This window comes from Tyto alba, unplaced genomic scaffold, assembly GCF_018691265.1.
Source record: "Tyto alba isolate M040663 unplaced genomic scaffold, T.alba_DEE_v4.0 Super-Scaffold_10, whole genome shotgun sequence".
NCBI lineage: Eukaryota > Metazoa > Chordata > Aves > Strigiformes > Tytonidae > Tyto > Tyto alba.
Window position 1 is genome coordinate 23670236 of NW_024881262.1, and position 16911 is coordinate 23687146.

A 16911-nucleotide genomic window follows, 5' to 3' on the forward strand; every position below is an offset into this window, starting at 1 on the left:
AATAGACCTAAGGTCAGTAAAGTTTTTGTGCACTTCACAGGAAACAAATGTCAGTACAATCAAAGAAGGGGCAAAAAAATTCCCAACTGTGCAAACACGGAAGAAATTCAAAGTAGAAATACTTCAAAAAGTTCCTGTTTGTACAACACAGGTTCCATTTTGTTCCCTTGTCACTGATGTTTGTACAGCTCCTAGAATAGTGGAAAAGCAGAGTGCTTTTGGTTTAGACAGATGGCTGACCTGGCAAGTCTCCATTGCCTCAGTTCTATAATCAAACTGCATACAATTTCCCCAGCATCCTGCCTGACAGGGTTCAGTCTGTCTGTAGAAGTGGTAAGTTTTGACTCAGCATCTTGTAAGTTAGACTGAAGTTTCCTTGTATAGAAATCAACTTTTCCAATTATTAAATTGATGCCATTTGGTAGAGAATATGTGTATTACTGAGCATGTTAACTGTGGCTAGAGCAAATACAGCTGACTCTTACTTACCAGAATTATTTTGTATTTGGCTAACAAGTTGCTTAGATGTAGATGCAATGTAGAAATTACTTCTGTTGCATGTGCTATCTAGGTTTGTTATTGAAGGGCTTTTCTCTTGTAGTCGTAAATACATTTACATTACTAGTTTACTTGTTTTCTCAGAAATCGTGTACCAGTAAAAAACTTTCCAAAAGAGAATAAGGAGGGGAAAAAAGGGTTAAATCCACCTTTACTGATTGCAAATAATTGTCTTGCCTTTTTACACATTTTTAAGGTAACAATATTGCTTAGATGAGATACTATGATTTGGAACACTTTAATTGATTAGAACATTTACCTTATGCCTGAATTCAGCAGGATTTTAATGAGTTGAACATTTAAGAATCTGCTCTGTAAAAGTTACGGATGTGTAGTTATGTATGTGAAAATTGTCTGCAAGTACTCATATGGCCATATCGTATTGTATGTGACGAATGTGTCCAATGGAGTATCTGCATCCATAGCTCATCTCAAATAATGCTTGATTTTGTTAGAGATTTGAAGCACTCAATATTTCTGTTGACTTCAGGATGGAGAGAGAGGCACCTATGTTATGTGCTTTGTTGAATTAGTGGACAAAAATTGTATTTTGAAGAAGGAATTTGTGTAATTGTATCATACATTAAAATACCTCATTTTTTTGAAGTTTTAAGTTAGGCTTTAAAAAGTGACTCGAAATGTAGGAGCTTTCGTTCCATCAATGCCTTTGTTACCTAAGGGGATGATATTTCTAGGACATGAGTGACTTAGAAAAGGCTGGTCTCATATTTTTTCAGGAATGCCACCTAAATTGTCATCTCTTATTTCAATTTTTTAAAAGTTGTAGAATTATTTAATACTTTGTTTTGTTTTGAAATGGGATTTTGCATTGTATTATGTATAAAGTCAGAGCAGTAACTTCTAAAGATAAAATATCTCTTTCAGGTGGAAGCCCTTAATAAAATGAAGACTTTAAATAGTCTTATTAAGCTGAATGCCATGAAGCAAAGCAAAGCAAAAGGAAAAGATGCAATGCATACGTGTTTGAAACAAAATGCTTACAGAGAAGCACTTTCTGACCTCCAGTCTCCTCTGAATCCTTCTGTTATACTTTCGGAACTACAGTAAGTTAAGAATGGGTGAATGAAGTGTCACTGTAGCTTTCGCACAGAAACAGTAAAGCAGAGATGCATACATGCTTTAACTTCCTTTGGCTGTATTGTTCAGCAGACATGTTGCCATAGGGAACTTTTTCTATTGTGAGAGAAGGTCTGTTGGGAATCTTCGTAAGGTTAAGATATCAGTTAAGTTAGAAGATATTTGTGATCCACCATGAAACTTAATACTCTCTTAGTCCATGCATTACCATAGCTAAATATATTTAGATATAAACCTAAAAGGGAATTAGACTGCATTCCTGGCTTCTGTTTATAACCATAAGCGCAAAAGCCATTAAAATTTTTAACATCACTTTAAGGTCTAAACATTGATGGGAAAGGATGTAAAGAAAACTATTTTTTCTGAAAATGCGGGTGCTTAATTTAAGCATTAGATATGTGTATGCCAATCACGGTATCTAATACATTTCATCTATAACAGATATGTTTATAGCTTGGGAAGCACTCATAGCATGGTAGCAGAATGAAAGAATGAAAGCAGAGATAACATTTATGTACTTCCAAACTGGAAGCCTACATGTTGTGTTTTGAACAATGTTTTCTGTTGAATTATTCCTATTTGACTAAAACTTTTGCTGTATTTTCTTCTAGTGTTGAGAAGTGTAGATATATGGATTCTAAAATGAAGCCTCTATGGATAGTATACAACAACAAAATGTTTGGAGGAGATCTTGTAGGGATCATCTTTAAAAATGGAGATGGTAAGCAATGCTGAAAATTTAAAATCTTTTCTTTTCCTTCTCATTCCCACACTTGCACTTAAGCTGTGCTCTGTATTGCCATAATATAAACATACTTTAACATTGGTAAACAAATTATGCCTGGTCCTCTGACTGGGTTGCAAAGTATAAACGTTATCAGTCATGATGATACAATTATGGTTAATCCCACTTTAACCTTTAGGCTTGATGAGTATTTTGAGGTGCCTTTTTCTGAAGGCCTTATAAACATTAGAAAGTTTGTCTACAACGCAGTGAGGAATTGAAGCAGCAGTTTCAACCTTTCATTACAGATCTCCGACAGGACATGTTGACGCTCCAGATTTTGCGTTTGATGGACATACTTTGGAAAGAAGCTGGCCTGGATCTCCGGTAAGGATCTCTTGAGGGCTAGTTTATTTGGATGGAGTCCACTTTTAGCCATGTAAAGCTTTCCTGTTTTTTTTAAATACCTCCTCTGCTGTCCCCTTTCTAAAGATCTGTATTGGTGTCCAAAGGTTTCAGTTGTCATAGCCAAGGTGAACAGGCTACAGAAAGCAGTTCCCTTAACTGGTTAGATGGCTTCTCTTTACATTTCATTCCCTGGAGGGGCCACCATTACAAAAGAATTTAGTCATGAAAAGAAATAACGGAAGAAGTATAACTTTGAGATTTTTGTTTATTATCAAGCAGAGTATTTTTCCTGGTGCACCATATCTCTTGTCATTTATCTAAGTTGCCACGCAGATTGTAAATTCCAGTGTGCTCTTACATACTTCACCATTTTCATTCTTTGAGAATCATCTAGATAAAAAGCATTGTGTGATGTCAAGAAACAATTCTTGAGTTAAGGATCCAGAAAGCAGGTTTTGTGCTTTGTTTGTTTGTGTCTGTGACCTTTCTAAACAGTGGTGTTTCATAAACTCCTCATGTAACAAACTTACCTATTAATGGTCACTGATTTCCCAGACATATGCAAAAATAGGGACTTCATGGTTATGGGAGTTGCAACTCTAACACACATGTGCAAGTGAGGTACAAACATAGAACACAGATCTGCTGGCTGAAAGTTAGCAGCTGAGGATTGCATCTGGAATACACCATCGAGACTCTCTAATAGGCAAAACCCTCCCTAGCTTTAAGTACTGGTAACTTTGGGGTGGGAGAGTAGGAGGCTTGAGATGCTTTATAATAAAATTTCACTGTCTGTTTGAGAATTATCAGAACTGTGGAATGCACAGATATAGATTCTTCCTTTCAACATTTTCATATTTCTCTTGATCCTATTTCTTAAGAACATGTATGGTTTGTGCTTCCATGATCACAAATGAATGTATTACTGTACAAATAAATTTTATAATTGTGATTAATTTCCTACAAAATTTAACAGAAGAATGTTTGTCTTGTATTAATTACATAACAGGCTTCATGAAGATGAGGGTCTTGGGAGAGGAGAGGTTAGTTGCTTGTGCTCCTCTTCTAGGAGTGCTGCTGTACAAAGGAAATGATGATGATTGGTAACAGTCACTATGGATTTACCAAGGCCTGACTAATCCAATTGCCTGCTTTGAGGGAGGGAACAGTAGTGGATGTCCTTATCTTGACTTGAGCAAGGGCTTTTGAGTCTGACTCCCATAATATCCCTGCTCCTTGAGTTAGGATGTTACAGTCTGAATGGGTGGGCAACTACATACTCTGCCTGGAGGTTGATGACGAGTGGATTATCACTGGAGTCTGTATGGGAATTTTTATATTCTTAGCCTTGTCAGTATCATGCGGTGAAAGACTTTTATTATTTAAGTATGCATGTAAGAAAAAGAACTTCCATCTGTTTTATGCTTACCACCTGCTGATCTCAGTTATGGCATGTTTTCAGTTGTATTTTTGAATCATGATTAATAGTGGATAGTCATTCAAGAGTAAGACAAGATGGTATAGTAAGATGAGGTCGACAGGAAAGGTGGTTTATTTAGAACCACTACTACATTAGGGAAAAAAAATGTTGCAGCTTCCTTAAAATGTCACTTTTCAGTGCCGTTTCAATGAAGTGGTTCTAACACAGCCATTATAAGTCAGTGGAGAAAAAGCATAATGTCCTGGTGCTTTTGTACTAAATAGGTTTTTATGGTATTGAACTTGACCATATTTCATGCTAAAGCTTCCATTTCTGCTTCCTTTGGGCAGGTTTGTGAGGTTGTAAACTTACAGTAGAAATGAAAACTAATAATTCAAGTATTCTCTTAGGACAGAAATACTCCATTTGAGAAGAATCTTCTCATTTGCTCTGCTGCTCCTGCAAAGCCATTTCTCTCAAAATGCAGCAATAAGCCTTTCTAAGGTACCATGAATACAGGCGTCTCCAGCATTTAGAAAACTTGTTTCAGAATGATGAGTAAGGTTGTGGGATTTTAATTTATTTTTTGGTTCATTAGTCAGGTCTCTAGGGTGACATCTCCTCCCATGTAAGCTAGTTGCTTTTTAATCAGTTGTATAAGTAGCAATGAACTATTTTTTGAGGTAGCCCCTTTTCTTCCTGCTGTGAGCAGTCCTCTTATCGCTGTTTACACCGAGACTTGCACACATTGTGAATGTCTTCAACGTACATTTTGAAGCCTCACTTTGCAATCTCTTCTTGATAAAACACTATTTGGATGTCAAAAAACATTTTTCAGACGAGAAATACCTTTGTATCTTCCAAAGTCTCTCTTGAAAAGCAGCTTTCTTACCTTCATGTTCTTGCTACAGTAAGTGTGACTTCTTTGTAGGATTACTAGAGTATTCCAAGGAGAAGCAGTACCGGGAATTGTACAATGTTATCATACAACCCTTTAGTACATGGGCAACTTTACCAGACAAATCTGTGCACCAGTTTTAACTAATAAAATTCTGATTCTAGTATCTTCTTTTTAGAAAAATAGTTCTAAAGAAGATACTGAGTGTCACATCATTATAAACCATTTAGAGGCCATAAATTCAACTTCATATGCCCGTGAAGGAGCTGTAATCCTTGGTATTTAATTTTTAAGTGTTGTTTATAAGACTAGAAGTACGTATTTAAATATTACTTGAAATACTTCATTTAGATTCTTTGAGCTAATTTCAAATTTTTTGTGGTTTAAAACTAATAGTGGGAGCTTCATAAGGCACATAACATCAGTCTGCACAGATAAGTAGAATTATAAACTTGTTACTTATGTGCCTTATGGAAAGATTCCTTTGAGCGAAGTATGGGACAAGGTAGGAATGTGAATAATAGATTGTTTCTGGAAGTGTGTGTTTGTGCTGAGGTGGCTGAGTGTGTGCTCAGTTGAACACTGATTTGAGGAAGCTTTAGATAATTTATGTCATTATAAATAGGCTGTGAGGAGAGTGATCCAGCATTTAGGGGCAAGGACAACCTCTGGCAGCTGTGGAATCCCAGATGAGGCATTCTTTGGTTTCTGCCTTCCCAGAAGCTCAGTTTGTGGTTCCAGCCTGGGCCACACACTGTGCCTAGCAAACAGGAGTAGCAATTAGGAGTCATCAACTATTCTTTTCCAGACTAAGGCATTTTTTTTAAACTTAACAAAGGAAAACCAAAAAGTGTCTCTGACGTCCAAGATTTTTCTTAAAACTCTCAAAAGAAAAAAAGTGGAAAGGGAAAGTTCCTACTGAGAATTGAAGTTCCTTAACTGGCTTCTTTATTTACTTAACTGGGAGCATCTTCTTTCCATTTATCCTTTCATAGTTATCATTATAAAATAAAATTCTGGGATTGAGGCAGGGTTACAATTCTGTGTCTATCAAAGAGAGATTAACCAGGCAGTTGCCAGGGGAAGGCTCTGAAATGGCCTTAATTGAAAACAGAATTGGGCAAAACAGCATTCCGAACGCCTGGAGCATGAGGCCACAGCGAAGAGGGTAAGACTTAGTCATCTCCATATTTACAGTCTTACATCCCCCTCAGGAAGAGGCAACTCCAAAATGAATTAACAGCAGTGATAATGAATTCTGTTGCTTTGTTCATGAGTTGGGACTTGTTGGCTTGCTTCTTTTTGCCTGGGTAAGAGGCATGGTGGCAGGCAAGGGTAGTGTCAAATAGATCTGGTTTCCTGAAAAATACAACTTCATACATCCATATCAATGAGTGGAGTCTATTCTTCTTGCCCTGTATCATCCTTTGAGGCTTTGACTTCCCTGAAGCTGTTGCTGCCTTTTATCCTGTTGTAGATGCATAATGGATTTTGTGCCTTCCTACATTTTCCCACTACATAAGGTCTGGCAACTGCATTCAAATGCGAGCAGGGCTTCTCACTTGTTTCGCCGGTGTAAGAGCAGAAGCACTTGCTGTTTGCCTCTCTCTTCCAGTCAATAATATCTTGCCACAAGCAAATCACACAGTTTCTGTGAAGCACAGATCAAATGGCAACCGATGTGCTGCCAACGAGGAGTTTGGGATAGGATCGGTTTCCTTATAATTGCACTGCAATCCACAGCCAGTTATTTAGTAGTAATTTAAAATGAAATCTTAGCCCAGTCTGTGTCTAAAGCAAGCATGATCTTCCCAGTGGGATTTCTTACCTCTGGAGAGGAACACCAAACATATATTGGGTTTGAGATCTCTATAGCTGAAGAAGGAGAAAGGTTTGTTGGTTTGTTTGTTTAACTGTCAACTAATTTGTCTCGTGGGTACACTGGCCTCTCTCACACATGGTGTGTTTTGTTGTCTAGGGTCCTGTGTGTGCATTCTGACTAAATACCAGAATGAGACCAGGGTTTGTATCAGAAAAGGAAATATGTGTATGCGGGAGGATGCAAGAGTAGGTGCCTCATCCTGGGCTATCACTGGATGGACTGTGGAGTGCTCAGCTGAATAAAACTTCAGGTGTAAATTACATTTGCTTCTCAGTACAGACCCAAACATTAGCCAGCAAAGGCCATCGCCCTGGGCAAACACTGCTCTGTCAGAGAAGTCTGGATCAGAGTCAGTTTACCTTAGATATCAGTCAGTCAAGTACAGAGAGAAATGAGAAAGCCAGTAGAGCACATTCATTAATTAATCCCCATACCTATTTATTTCTAAGACAAACTATTACCTGGAAATTGAGCAGGCAATAGTTGGCCTAAGATATTAATAAGTATGTGCAGCCAAACTTCCTTAGTTCTTTCTGTAGTTTATCTCTAGTTGTTTCTTGTAATTTAAATATGAGAAATTATGGAACAAATTTATTAAATTAAACAGTATGTATATTGAGGTTGCATCTGCGGAGTGGCAAAATGAGACTTTCAGAGGTTCAAACCCCCTGAAAAGTTGTAACTCTTCAAGTTATTTTGCTTTGACAAATTCTGTGTCTGAAGTTGTGTGTATGGACGTACTCATAGTAGATTACATAACTTTCTGTCATTTCTATGAGGAATGTTTAAATATTACAAATACATGTCGCGGCAGAGGAGCATAACATCTGTCTTCCCAAGCATGCTGTGGGGTTTGCAGTGTTGCACCTCTTAGGAGAGTAAGCCTTGCATTAAAAAGTATTTTCTGCTGCTTTACCTATATTACAGCATTGGAATTATGTTACGGGAGAAATTGGTAAAGTAACAGAGCAACAGAAAGTCCTGAGTTTGATCTCTGCTGAGTGACCTTTGCTGTGGTAAATTGTTATAACAGTATGTAGTACTCGCTTACTTTTTGGACAGATAGAGGAAGTTCTCCAGACTACTTTTTCATTTCGCTGCCTATTTATAGTGAGTTTTCATTTTCACCTCCCGTAACATGTGTGAAGTCTGATGTTAAGCAACTGTGTATGAATGAAATCAGAGTTCACAAACATACTGAAAAATGTATTTGTTACAAGTCTAAAGAATTCCATTGGTTTTAGACCTGAAGTTACAGAGAATATGTTGATAAATTACCAGAACTTGGTGTTGTATTTGGAGGGGTACTGCTTTGGAGAATTAAACTCTTGAAATATAGAACAGTATTAAATGGAGTAAAGAAGAGCATTTTCTGTCCTGCCCAGGCTTGCTGTATTGATCTGTCCACGCTCATTAATGGCATTAAAAGGCAGGGAGCTTTTTATGCTGCTGACAGATGTTGAAGTCAGAAAGACCAGGATGAGATGGAAAGGGCCCAGAGGATTTGTCCCTAACTTGACTCCTGTCAAACTGTCTCTCTGACAAGGATGTTTTTTCCTCCAGTTGTAAGCACACAGTCCTCAAGGGGCTGAAGGCTTTCATCATTGCTTGCTTTTGAAGGGGAAGTTGTTGGACATGTGCCCAGTGAAGCTGTAAGTAGGGTGGGTTGAAATGCCATGGAAGGCGGCCAGCATGCACTTTAACCTGGCAATATTTGGCTTGCAGTTGTCGTGTCGTGATAAGGATGGGCAGTGCTTCCTTGTATCGTGAACGCCGGTGTTCGGTAATTACAGATACCCTTCTGCTCACTGTGGGAACCCTCTGGTCTAGAGAGTTGGGGGTTTTAACTGGGAAATAGATTAGAATAGAAATGGGAAGAAGGTTCCAAATCTGCACTTCTTTTGTTTTGAGGCTGAGTGTTCTCTGAGTACCCTGTTGAATCTGGTTTTCAGTTTGCTTTGTTGTCAGTAGCGAAGAATCCCCAACTCTATAGTTATTACTACCTGTGCCACTTCAGTTGTGTGTTATCACTGAAGTAGAGGAACTGTTCAGTTATAGCTATTGCGCCAAAATGTTTGATTCATTTCACTTGGATTTTTATTTATTTTTCTTCTATGGCTTGGGATAATAGGCTGTGTCCGTTAAGAGATGTGGCTCTTCTGTGTGGCAATCAAACCTAGTATCTGCTTTATATATAAATACCGATGACAACTCCACCAGCAGTGCTTTTTCTTTATACCTATCTATATATACACACACACACAAATTTGAATGTGTCCTGCAATTTTTTAAATACAGCTTTGTAAGTTAGTGAGTGCTAGTCTATAGATTGTGTACTGCGGTTAGATTTGCGTGGGCATCCATTCTCTTATACACGGATCCACGTTCTTGGCCTGAGATGCCTAGCACAGGAGTAGACACCTCAGCTTGTGATGCAATGCCTTTGAAGAGTTTGCATTAAGTTTCCATTGTATACATTGAGCTTCCATATAAGTTGCCATTCTATTTAGCATTTTAAGCATCTGGAGTGAGGAAATGTTTTGGGAAAATACACTTACCTGTTTAGACACATCTCTCCTTGATTCATATCTTTAACTGTGTCTTACTTTAATGCAATGATATTGTTGTAGATATTTTCACCAGGCATAGTATATGAATGCACACGAATATTCTTATATCAGGTGGGTTCAAAGTTGTATTCCTGTTTTTCATTAGCTTTCTATGCTTAAAATTAGTAAGAGTTGGAAAACGCTATGTTTATATTTAAAAGGATTTCTAGCACTTTACGTTGAAGAAGGCAGAATTGAGGGGAAATTATAAGATCCTCTTTTCCATTTACACAAATAATTTTGTCTAGAATGAACATGCATGTAACTTACTGTTTAGCCAGTAAATTAACAAATTAAAACAAAGGGCTCCCTCTATGGTTTCTCCTATAAAATTACAAGTAACTGTGATCCCTAGTAAAAGGGAAAAATTAGGGTTGCTCATGATTTCTTTTTTTTGCATATATGTATGTAATGGGAAAAAAAATAATGTTTTAAATGTATTGCTGGTATTTCAATATGCTGGTATTTCAAGCAATATGTGTATGCTAACATTCCAGAGTTTAATGTTCAAATTGGTGTGAGTAGTCAGTTCTCTCAAAATACTGATACACGAAAAGAAACATTCTTACTATCTTTGTTCTTAATGTGAAACTGTGTTTTGTTTCAGGATATTGCCCTATGGCTGTTTAGCAACTGGAGATCACTCGGGCCTTATTGAGGCTGTTTCCAGTTCAGAAACCATTGCTGACATTCAGTTAAATAGTAGCAATGTTGCTGCTGCTGCTGCCTTCAACAAAGATGCGCTGTTAAACTGGCTGAAGGAATACAATTTAGGGTAATTCCTGTAGTTATTTTCTCATCTATAGTGTAAGCTACAAAGTTCCTGTAAGCTTCTACTTAAATACTGAGAAACATGTGGCTCTTCTGGTAGATTTGTTACTGCTTATTTGTCTAGTATTTCAAATTCTAACTCAGATTTATGGTGCCCTTGGAATTCAAACAACGATCCAGCTGAAATTCTGGCATTTGCAGCATTTTGACTGCATGTTGTTGAGTAAGTTATACAAGATTTGGCAAAACAGACACACAAACCCAGGAAAACTACATGGGTCTCAAGTCTTGATGGTGTTGCCTTTCAGACTATTTGCATTACTCTTATTCTCCATAGCTACATTGTGTAGTATTTTCTCTCAAATAAATGTAGTTTTACAGCATTCTAATGGGCTTCTGGTTTAAACAAGCAAAAATCCTTTTTGAGGTCAGGGCATGCACTAATATTGTTTGTCTTTGTGGTTATAGAGATGACTTGGATCGAGCCATTGAAGAATTTACTCTGTCTTGTGCTGGCTACTGTGTAGCTACTTACGTGTTGGGGATTGGTGACAGACACAGTGACAATATCATGGTCAGAAAAAATGGTCAGGTAAAAATCTCTTCTGCAGTCAGAATAACTACAGTATTTCTGTTGTACAGGAATTATTTTGAGAACTTTTACTTTCATTAGTGTCTCAGTAAAATCAAATCCACTCATTGTTAGAAATTATGTCTCTGTTTACTGAGAATTGAAGACAGTGGAAGGACTGACCAATGCCTGTTTAGTAAGCAATGCTCTATCAAGTGAGGCTGTTCTATAGACCTTTTTCAGAACACCCAAAAGACCTGTTAATGGTTCAGATCCATTGAATAAAAGTAATCTTACCATATCTTGCAAAAGACTATCCTAAAGACATGAACTGCTGTTTTGAGCAGCATAGTTTTCCTGAAGTTAGTCTCTACAGCCCACCTCTGCAAAAATTTTCAATGTGGAACTCAGCCCCAGCATAATGTTGTGACTTTAAGACTCAAAACCTAGAACCTAGGTAGGCTCTTGCAAATGTATTTTCCTGCTTGTTACTTTCTAATGTAACTTGTCTGATTTTACTTAAATTATTTTGCCTATAAAACTAGCAAGGGTTATAAAAGTGAGAGTTTTATAAACATTTGCAGTACCCTTACCTTTCATTCTAAAATGGAAGAACTGTCACAGGTTCCTTGGGAGCAACTTAAGTTCTACTAGCTTTGCTCCTGACTTTGTATAGAAAGTCTTTGGGTACAGTGATGTTGTCCCTCATGGGGCTCATCACTGGGCTCATTTTTCTTTCTGATACTAGCAACAAGATGTCTACTGGCAGACATCAGAAACTTAATCCGGAGATAACCTTTTGCACGCTGATTTGTAGCAGTGGTCTCTTGTAAGAGCATGGATGTGATCAGTGACTTTAAGTAAATCTTGAAATGTTTTAAAACTAAATAGGCCCAAAGGGTTGGAACCACGGGCTGTGGAGAGCAGCATTATGAGTTAACTGTTCTCGATACCTGCATCCTGTAGAGATGTTAGAAAAGTGAAATATTTCACTGCGGAAATTAATTTTCACTTCTGGGGTGTTGGTTTTTTTTTTAGCTCTTTCATATAGATTTTGGGCACATTCTCGGAAACTTCAAGTCTAAGTTTGGAATTAAAAGGGAGCGGGTACCTTTCATACTCACCTATGACTTCATTCATGTTATTCAACAAGGAAAAACAGGGAACACTGAAAAATTTGGTCGGTGAGTATTATTTTAATCTCTTCCTTTTGTAACTGAGATGATCTCTGATGATAATTTCCAGCACACCCGGAACATATCTGGGTTTAGTTTGTTCATTTGTACTTGGGTGGAAGTGCACTAATGTTCATTTACAATACTATCTACTTCTCTACCCGAGCTAGAATATACAAATTACTTCATACATCAGAAACTGCAGCTCTGCAGTGGAAAGATACAGTTCCTTTTTACCTCCCCCAGCAGGAGATTGCAGATTCTTCTGGGCCTGTGTTTTTTTACCTTCAGCAGCTCTGGGCACTGGGGAGGGATTCCATAGGCGATTGTTCTGGCGAGGTGAAGCACTGCACTTAGAAACAGGCTCCCTTCTGCCCTTCCTGCCCCCCAGTGCACAGTCAGTGTGCTGATCAACCCTGGCCTGCCTTAGGTGCTCAGGAACGTCGAGCCATGTGCTCATAATCCAACACTTCTGCATGCCCCTTCCCGTCCTGGGCTAGAGCACTACAATGGAACATGAAAGCACACGACAGGGGAAGCCTGCCCTCTGTGATCCTTCCTCTTGAGGTGGATTTCTCTCTTTCCCTTCTGTATCATTCTCACCAGCTGACCAGAGAGCCATTCTGAATGCTTTGCTCTCACTTTGCTATCGGTTTTCACAGGAAGCATTTCCTGACAGAGGTATGAAATTAATTACTTGGGTATGGTTTGGTAAATCTTATGGCTGTGTCTGGTAGAAGAAGCTCTACGTATATTTGTAATGGTGTGTCTAGGGAGAATGGAAAACAACTGCCAGTGACCCATGTCTCTTCTGGTGGGTAAGGAAACAAAGCTGTAGCTCCACTTTTTTAAAACCATGAAGTAAAGGCTGTTAGGTGACTGTGCTGTTGCAAGAGCTCTGGAATATGGAGTATTTTAAACGGCAGTAGGATTCCACTTTCGCTTGAAAAATTACTCAGAAGAGAATTTGTTCTTCGAAGTATAACTTGCCATCTTAGTCTGAAGGGTTCTTCCCATTTCCCGTGGAAATTTACAGATTAGATGCTGGACAGGGTCACATTTGGGGACAATCAGCAAGTTCTGAAGTGTGTGTGTGATGGGTCTGTATGCCAGATCTGGCAGTCGGTTCAGTTCTGACCATCTTGCAGGGAGGAATTGCCTTACAGAGACAGCCTGGGTTGGTAGGGACTGCTACAGAGCCTTTGATCTCCCACTGCAGGCCCACCATATAGGATCGTCAGGATGTTTCACCTGACGAATTCTCAGGGAGATGGGACACTGGCATTACCTTTGGTATTTTTTGCTCCTTCTGAAGGACAGTGGTTTTCTTGAAGCTTTCGATCTTTTTTACAGGTGTTTTAAGGGCTTGTTGGGGAGACATGAGATATTTTTGTGGGAATGCATCGGAGGTTCTGTAGACATCTCTGTCCTTTCTGTTACTGTGTTCCTGTGATATTATATGTGTTAGAGCAGATAACCGTTTTTGGAAATCACTACGTGTGTTTGTCAACTATGTAAGTTCTCGTTGTTCTCTTCATTGCATGTGCTTTGTGGTTGAACACGAAGGTTCCGCCAGTATTGTGAAGAAGCATACTTGATTCTGCGAAAACACGGAAACCTATTTATTACACTCTTTGCACTGATGCTAACTGCAGGGCTTCCAGAGCTAACCTCTGTCAAGGACATCCAGTATCTCAAGGTAAAATATGATTTACAACTCAGCAGAACTTAGCATTTTTCCAGGATGCGAATTTGATTCTAGGATGAACACATTTTAAGTGTTCTCCATTTCTCTCAAGATTTCCACACAGTTCTCCAAGCTTTCTTTTTCAGCTCTCTAGAACAAGGTGTGTAGGCAGTCCTAGTGGCCAAAGGAAGCTATGGACATACATTCCTCTTAACCCTTTATGTGAGTTCAGCATCCCTGCATCTTAAATGTAGTCCTTTCAGGGGTGTTTTATGTCTTGGTTCATGCACAAGCATAGAGCTCTAAAGGTGAAAATTATTTGCTTAATTCTTCTTTAGCTTTATCCTTAAACTGAGAAAATACCACTGATGTACTGCTCAATGAATAATAGGTAAAAAAGTGTCAAAACAGAAAAAAACAGAATGTGGTTTGTGTTGAAAGGTGAAGGAGGCATTAACTGTGGTTTTTAAAATTCCTGACAGTACTTGTTTTCCTGTCATCTTAGGACTCTCTCGCCTTAGGGAAGAGTGAAGAAGAAGCACTAAAACAATTTAAGCAAAAGTTTGATGAAGCACTCCGAGAAAGTTGGACTACTAAAGTGAACTGGATGGCTCACACTGTTCGAAAAGATTACAGATCCTAGAAGATTTTTGCATTTGCACTAAGCTGAATGTTACCTTGATAAGTGTTTTTAAAGGGCATCTGTAGTATGGACCAACAAAATTTACTTTAAATAAGAAAGAAAACAAAGCAACAACAAGAAGAAATGGGCTGAAATAATTCCTGAGTCTTTTGCACTCTGCTTCTGAATGCTTGATTCCAAGACTGTCTCCACAAATAGTGAACATCCTGGATAATCAGTTCCTGCTGACTTTGCACGCTGAGAGCTACTAGGCATTTTTAAAAATTCTTTGGTACTTTATGGAGGTGTAAATATTTGTTTTTATACGTTAGGGTAATGTACTCTAACAAACTTAAGGGGTTTGAAGACCTCTGACAGAACTGTTCTTTGTTTAAAGTTGGGACTTGAAGAGTACATTTTTTTTTATATCCTAATCTGGCTAAAAATGAGCATATTGTGTATATTTTTCATATGAACTCTGCCCTACTGGCACAGATGCATTAATTCTACTGTAAATAGCAACCACGGTATCATTGTACTACAGGGAGCTGCTCGATGTCTTATACTGCAGCCAAAAGAAGAGTAGATACAGAGGGGGGAGGGAGAGAACTTTGAAAATGATGCGTCGTCCAGATGTTCAGGGTTACACAATCTTGTTGCTCTGACGTAACACACAGAAGCAGCCCTTCAGCAGGGGGAAGGTTGGGCCAGTTCCAAGCGAGTCTCAGAATCCCTCGCTGGTAAGGGTCTCCCATTCAGCCTCTGGGGCTTCCTTCTCAACTCCTGAAGAGGCACGTTTATTTCAGGTTCAGCAGGAAGCTCCTTACAGCCTTACACTGAAATTCGTATCTCAGATTAGTTGTGCTGTGCAGATGTACTGACTTGCGTATGGGAAATTTTCAGTAAATGTACTACACATAGTGATTTTTAGAGCATTCATACCAAAAACCCCAAATGTTTGGAAAAGCAAGTGTTTGTGGGAAAAGATCATTCCATAAAACACCAATGAGAAGTCATTAATCTTTTCTTTCTGTATTTATTAAAAGCTTGCAGTAATGTTGCTTTACCAAGATATATATTTTGAAGGTGGTTGCTGGAGAAACTGGATTTGTTTTAATTTATTTAGTGAGGTACCAGGCTTTTAGGTGCTTAAATGGAGAGCAAATTTGTTACGTGCAATAGGGAACTGCTGGTTAAAAGATGTAACATACTGTTTCTGAACATCAGCAAGGTAGACTAACTACTGCTTGTTCTCCAAGGAACACTGGTAGCTCTCAATTCGTGTTGACATTTGAAAGAGAAACATATATATTTACTTTTTGACTAAACAGTTGTTTTGCATAGAAATGTTGTTTTATGTAGGAATTTAATTAAAAGTGGGTTTACTTTGTTGAGAGTGATTAATTATTTTTTGGTGGTGTTTTGGGGTTTTGTTGTTTCTTCTAAAGGTCAAAAACCTATCTGGAGCCAGGATAGTGTTTTATGTAGTAGTTTGAGTCTTTTTTCCTCACCCTTTGAGCTACTCTCTGTGAAAAGACCTCTGCTTTTAGAGTAGTGTAAAAATAACAAGTGGTTAGTGGTTTGGTTTTGGGGCTTTTTTATACAATATATTATCATTTAAAGTGTACCATGTTCCCCTTTTTATTTTTTTTTTTTTTTTTCCAAAGCAGATGGGAGGAAGGCTAAAAAGAAACTACTTTTCAGGTGATAGCTCTGAAAAAAGTCATGTCATCCTCAGCTAATCCACAGCATATGAATTTGCATAAGTAACCATTCCTGGACATGTTCTGTGAGACAGTACTCAGACATCTCTGGTGTGTCGTCTTGTTGAGGGAGACGTAAGCTTTTCCAAAACTGGAAATGAAGTTGGCAAGTTCACCTTGGGTGCTTGGGGCTGGTGGGCAGGGTATGTGGTAGGAGGGGGCACAATGCCATTCGTATCGGGAGCCGAAAGGGCGGGGCAGTTCCGTGTTCCACCTCAGGCTTCTTGTGAGACTTCGACCGAGTCGCTCAGGTCTGGGCCGTGGGTTCCCATCTGCAGAAATGGCACAAGTAGCATTGACCTCCAGATGCAGATAACCTGCTTAAATGTGGAAGCTTTGGAAGGGATGTAGCTTTATGCAGCTGTAGAAAAGACATGTAAGCTAAGACTCTGGTATAAAACACCTTAAGTTCAAATGGTCTTATGCTGAATATTTATCTCCAAGTCTACTTCTAATCTGGTCTGTGCATTTCCATGGGAAAAATGACTTTTCTTAAACTAACTGCATTTCAAGGCCTTCATTTTATCTGACGGGGAAAAGATACCTAGACTGCTTTAAAAACAACTGCAGTGGGGTATATGTGGTGTGTATATTGTATAAATTTGTTAAATTTTTCTTTTGATTGCATGATTACTTGATGGGTTTGCTTTCTTTACCTTGTATCATTTCATTTGTGACAGATGGTGACAACCGCTGCTTTTACGATTCTGCTTGTCCTGTATCTG

General features: G+C 38.5%; 1 protein-coding gene across 6 annotated transcripts in view; it reads left to right on the forward strand.

Annotated features, from left to right (window-relative positions):
• PIK3CB (phosphatidylinositol-4,5-bisphosphate 3-kinase catalytic subunit beta) overlaps positions 1-16683 on the forward strand; it is a 111057-nt gene extending 94374 nt beyond the window's left edge. For all 6 annotated transcript variants that reach the window (XM_033001622.2, XM_042799203.1, XM_042799190.1 and 3 more), the window contains 8 exons: positions 1444-1622; positions 2268-2377; positions 2689-2767; positions 10205-10372; positions 10837-10960; positions 11978-12123; positions 13681-13813; positions 14307-16683. In XM_033001622.2, coding sequence (XP_032857513.1) covers positions 1444-1622; positions 2268-2377; positions 2689-2767; positions 10205-10372; positions 10837-10960; positions 11978-12123; positions 13681-13813; positions 14307-14444 — 1077 coding nt within the window. In that variant the 3' untranslated portion in view covers positions 14445-16683. The remainder of the gene's footprint in view (positions 1-1443; positions 1623-2267; positions 2378-2688; positions 2768-10204; positions 10373-10836; positions 10961-11977; positions 12124-13680; positions 13814-14306) is intronic.
• The last annotated feature ends 228 nt before the right edge of the window (positions 16684-16911 follow it).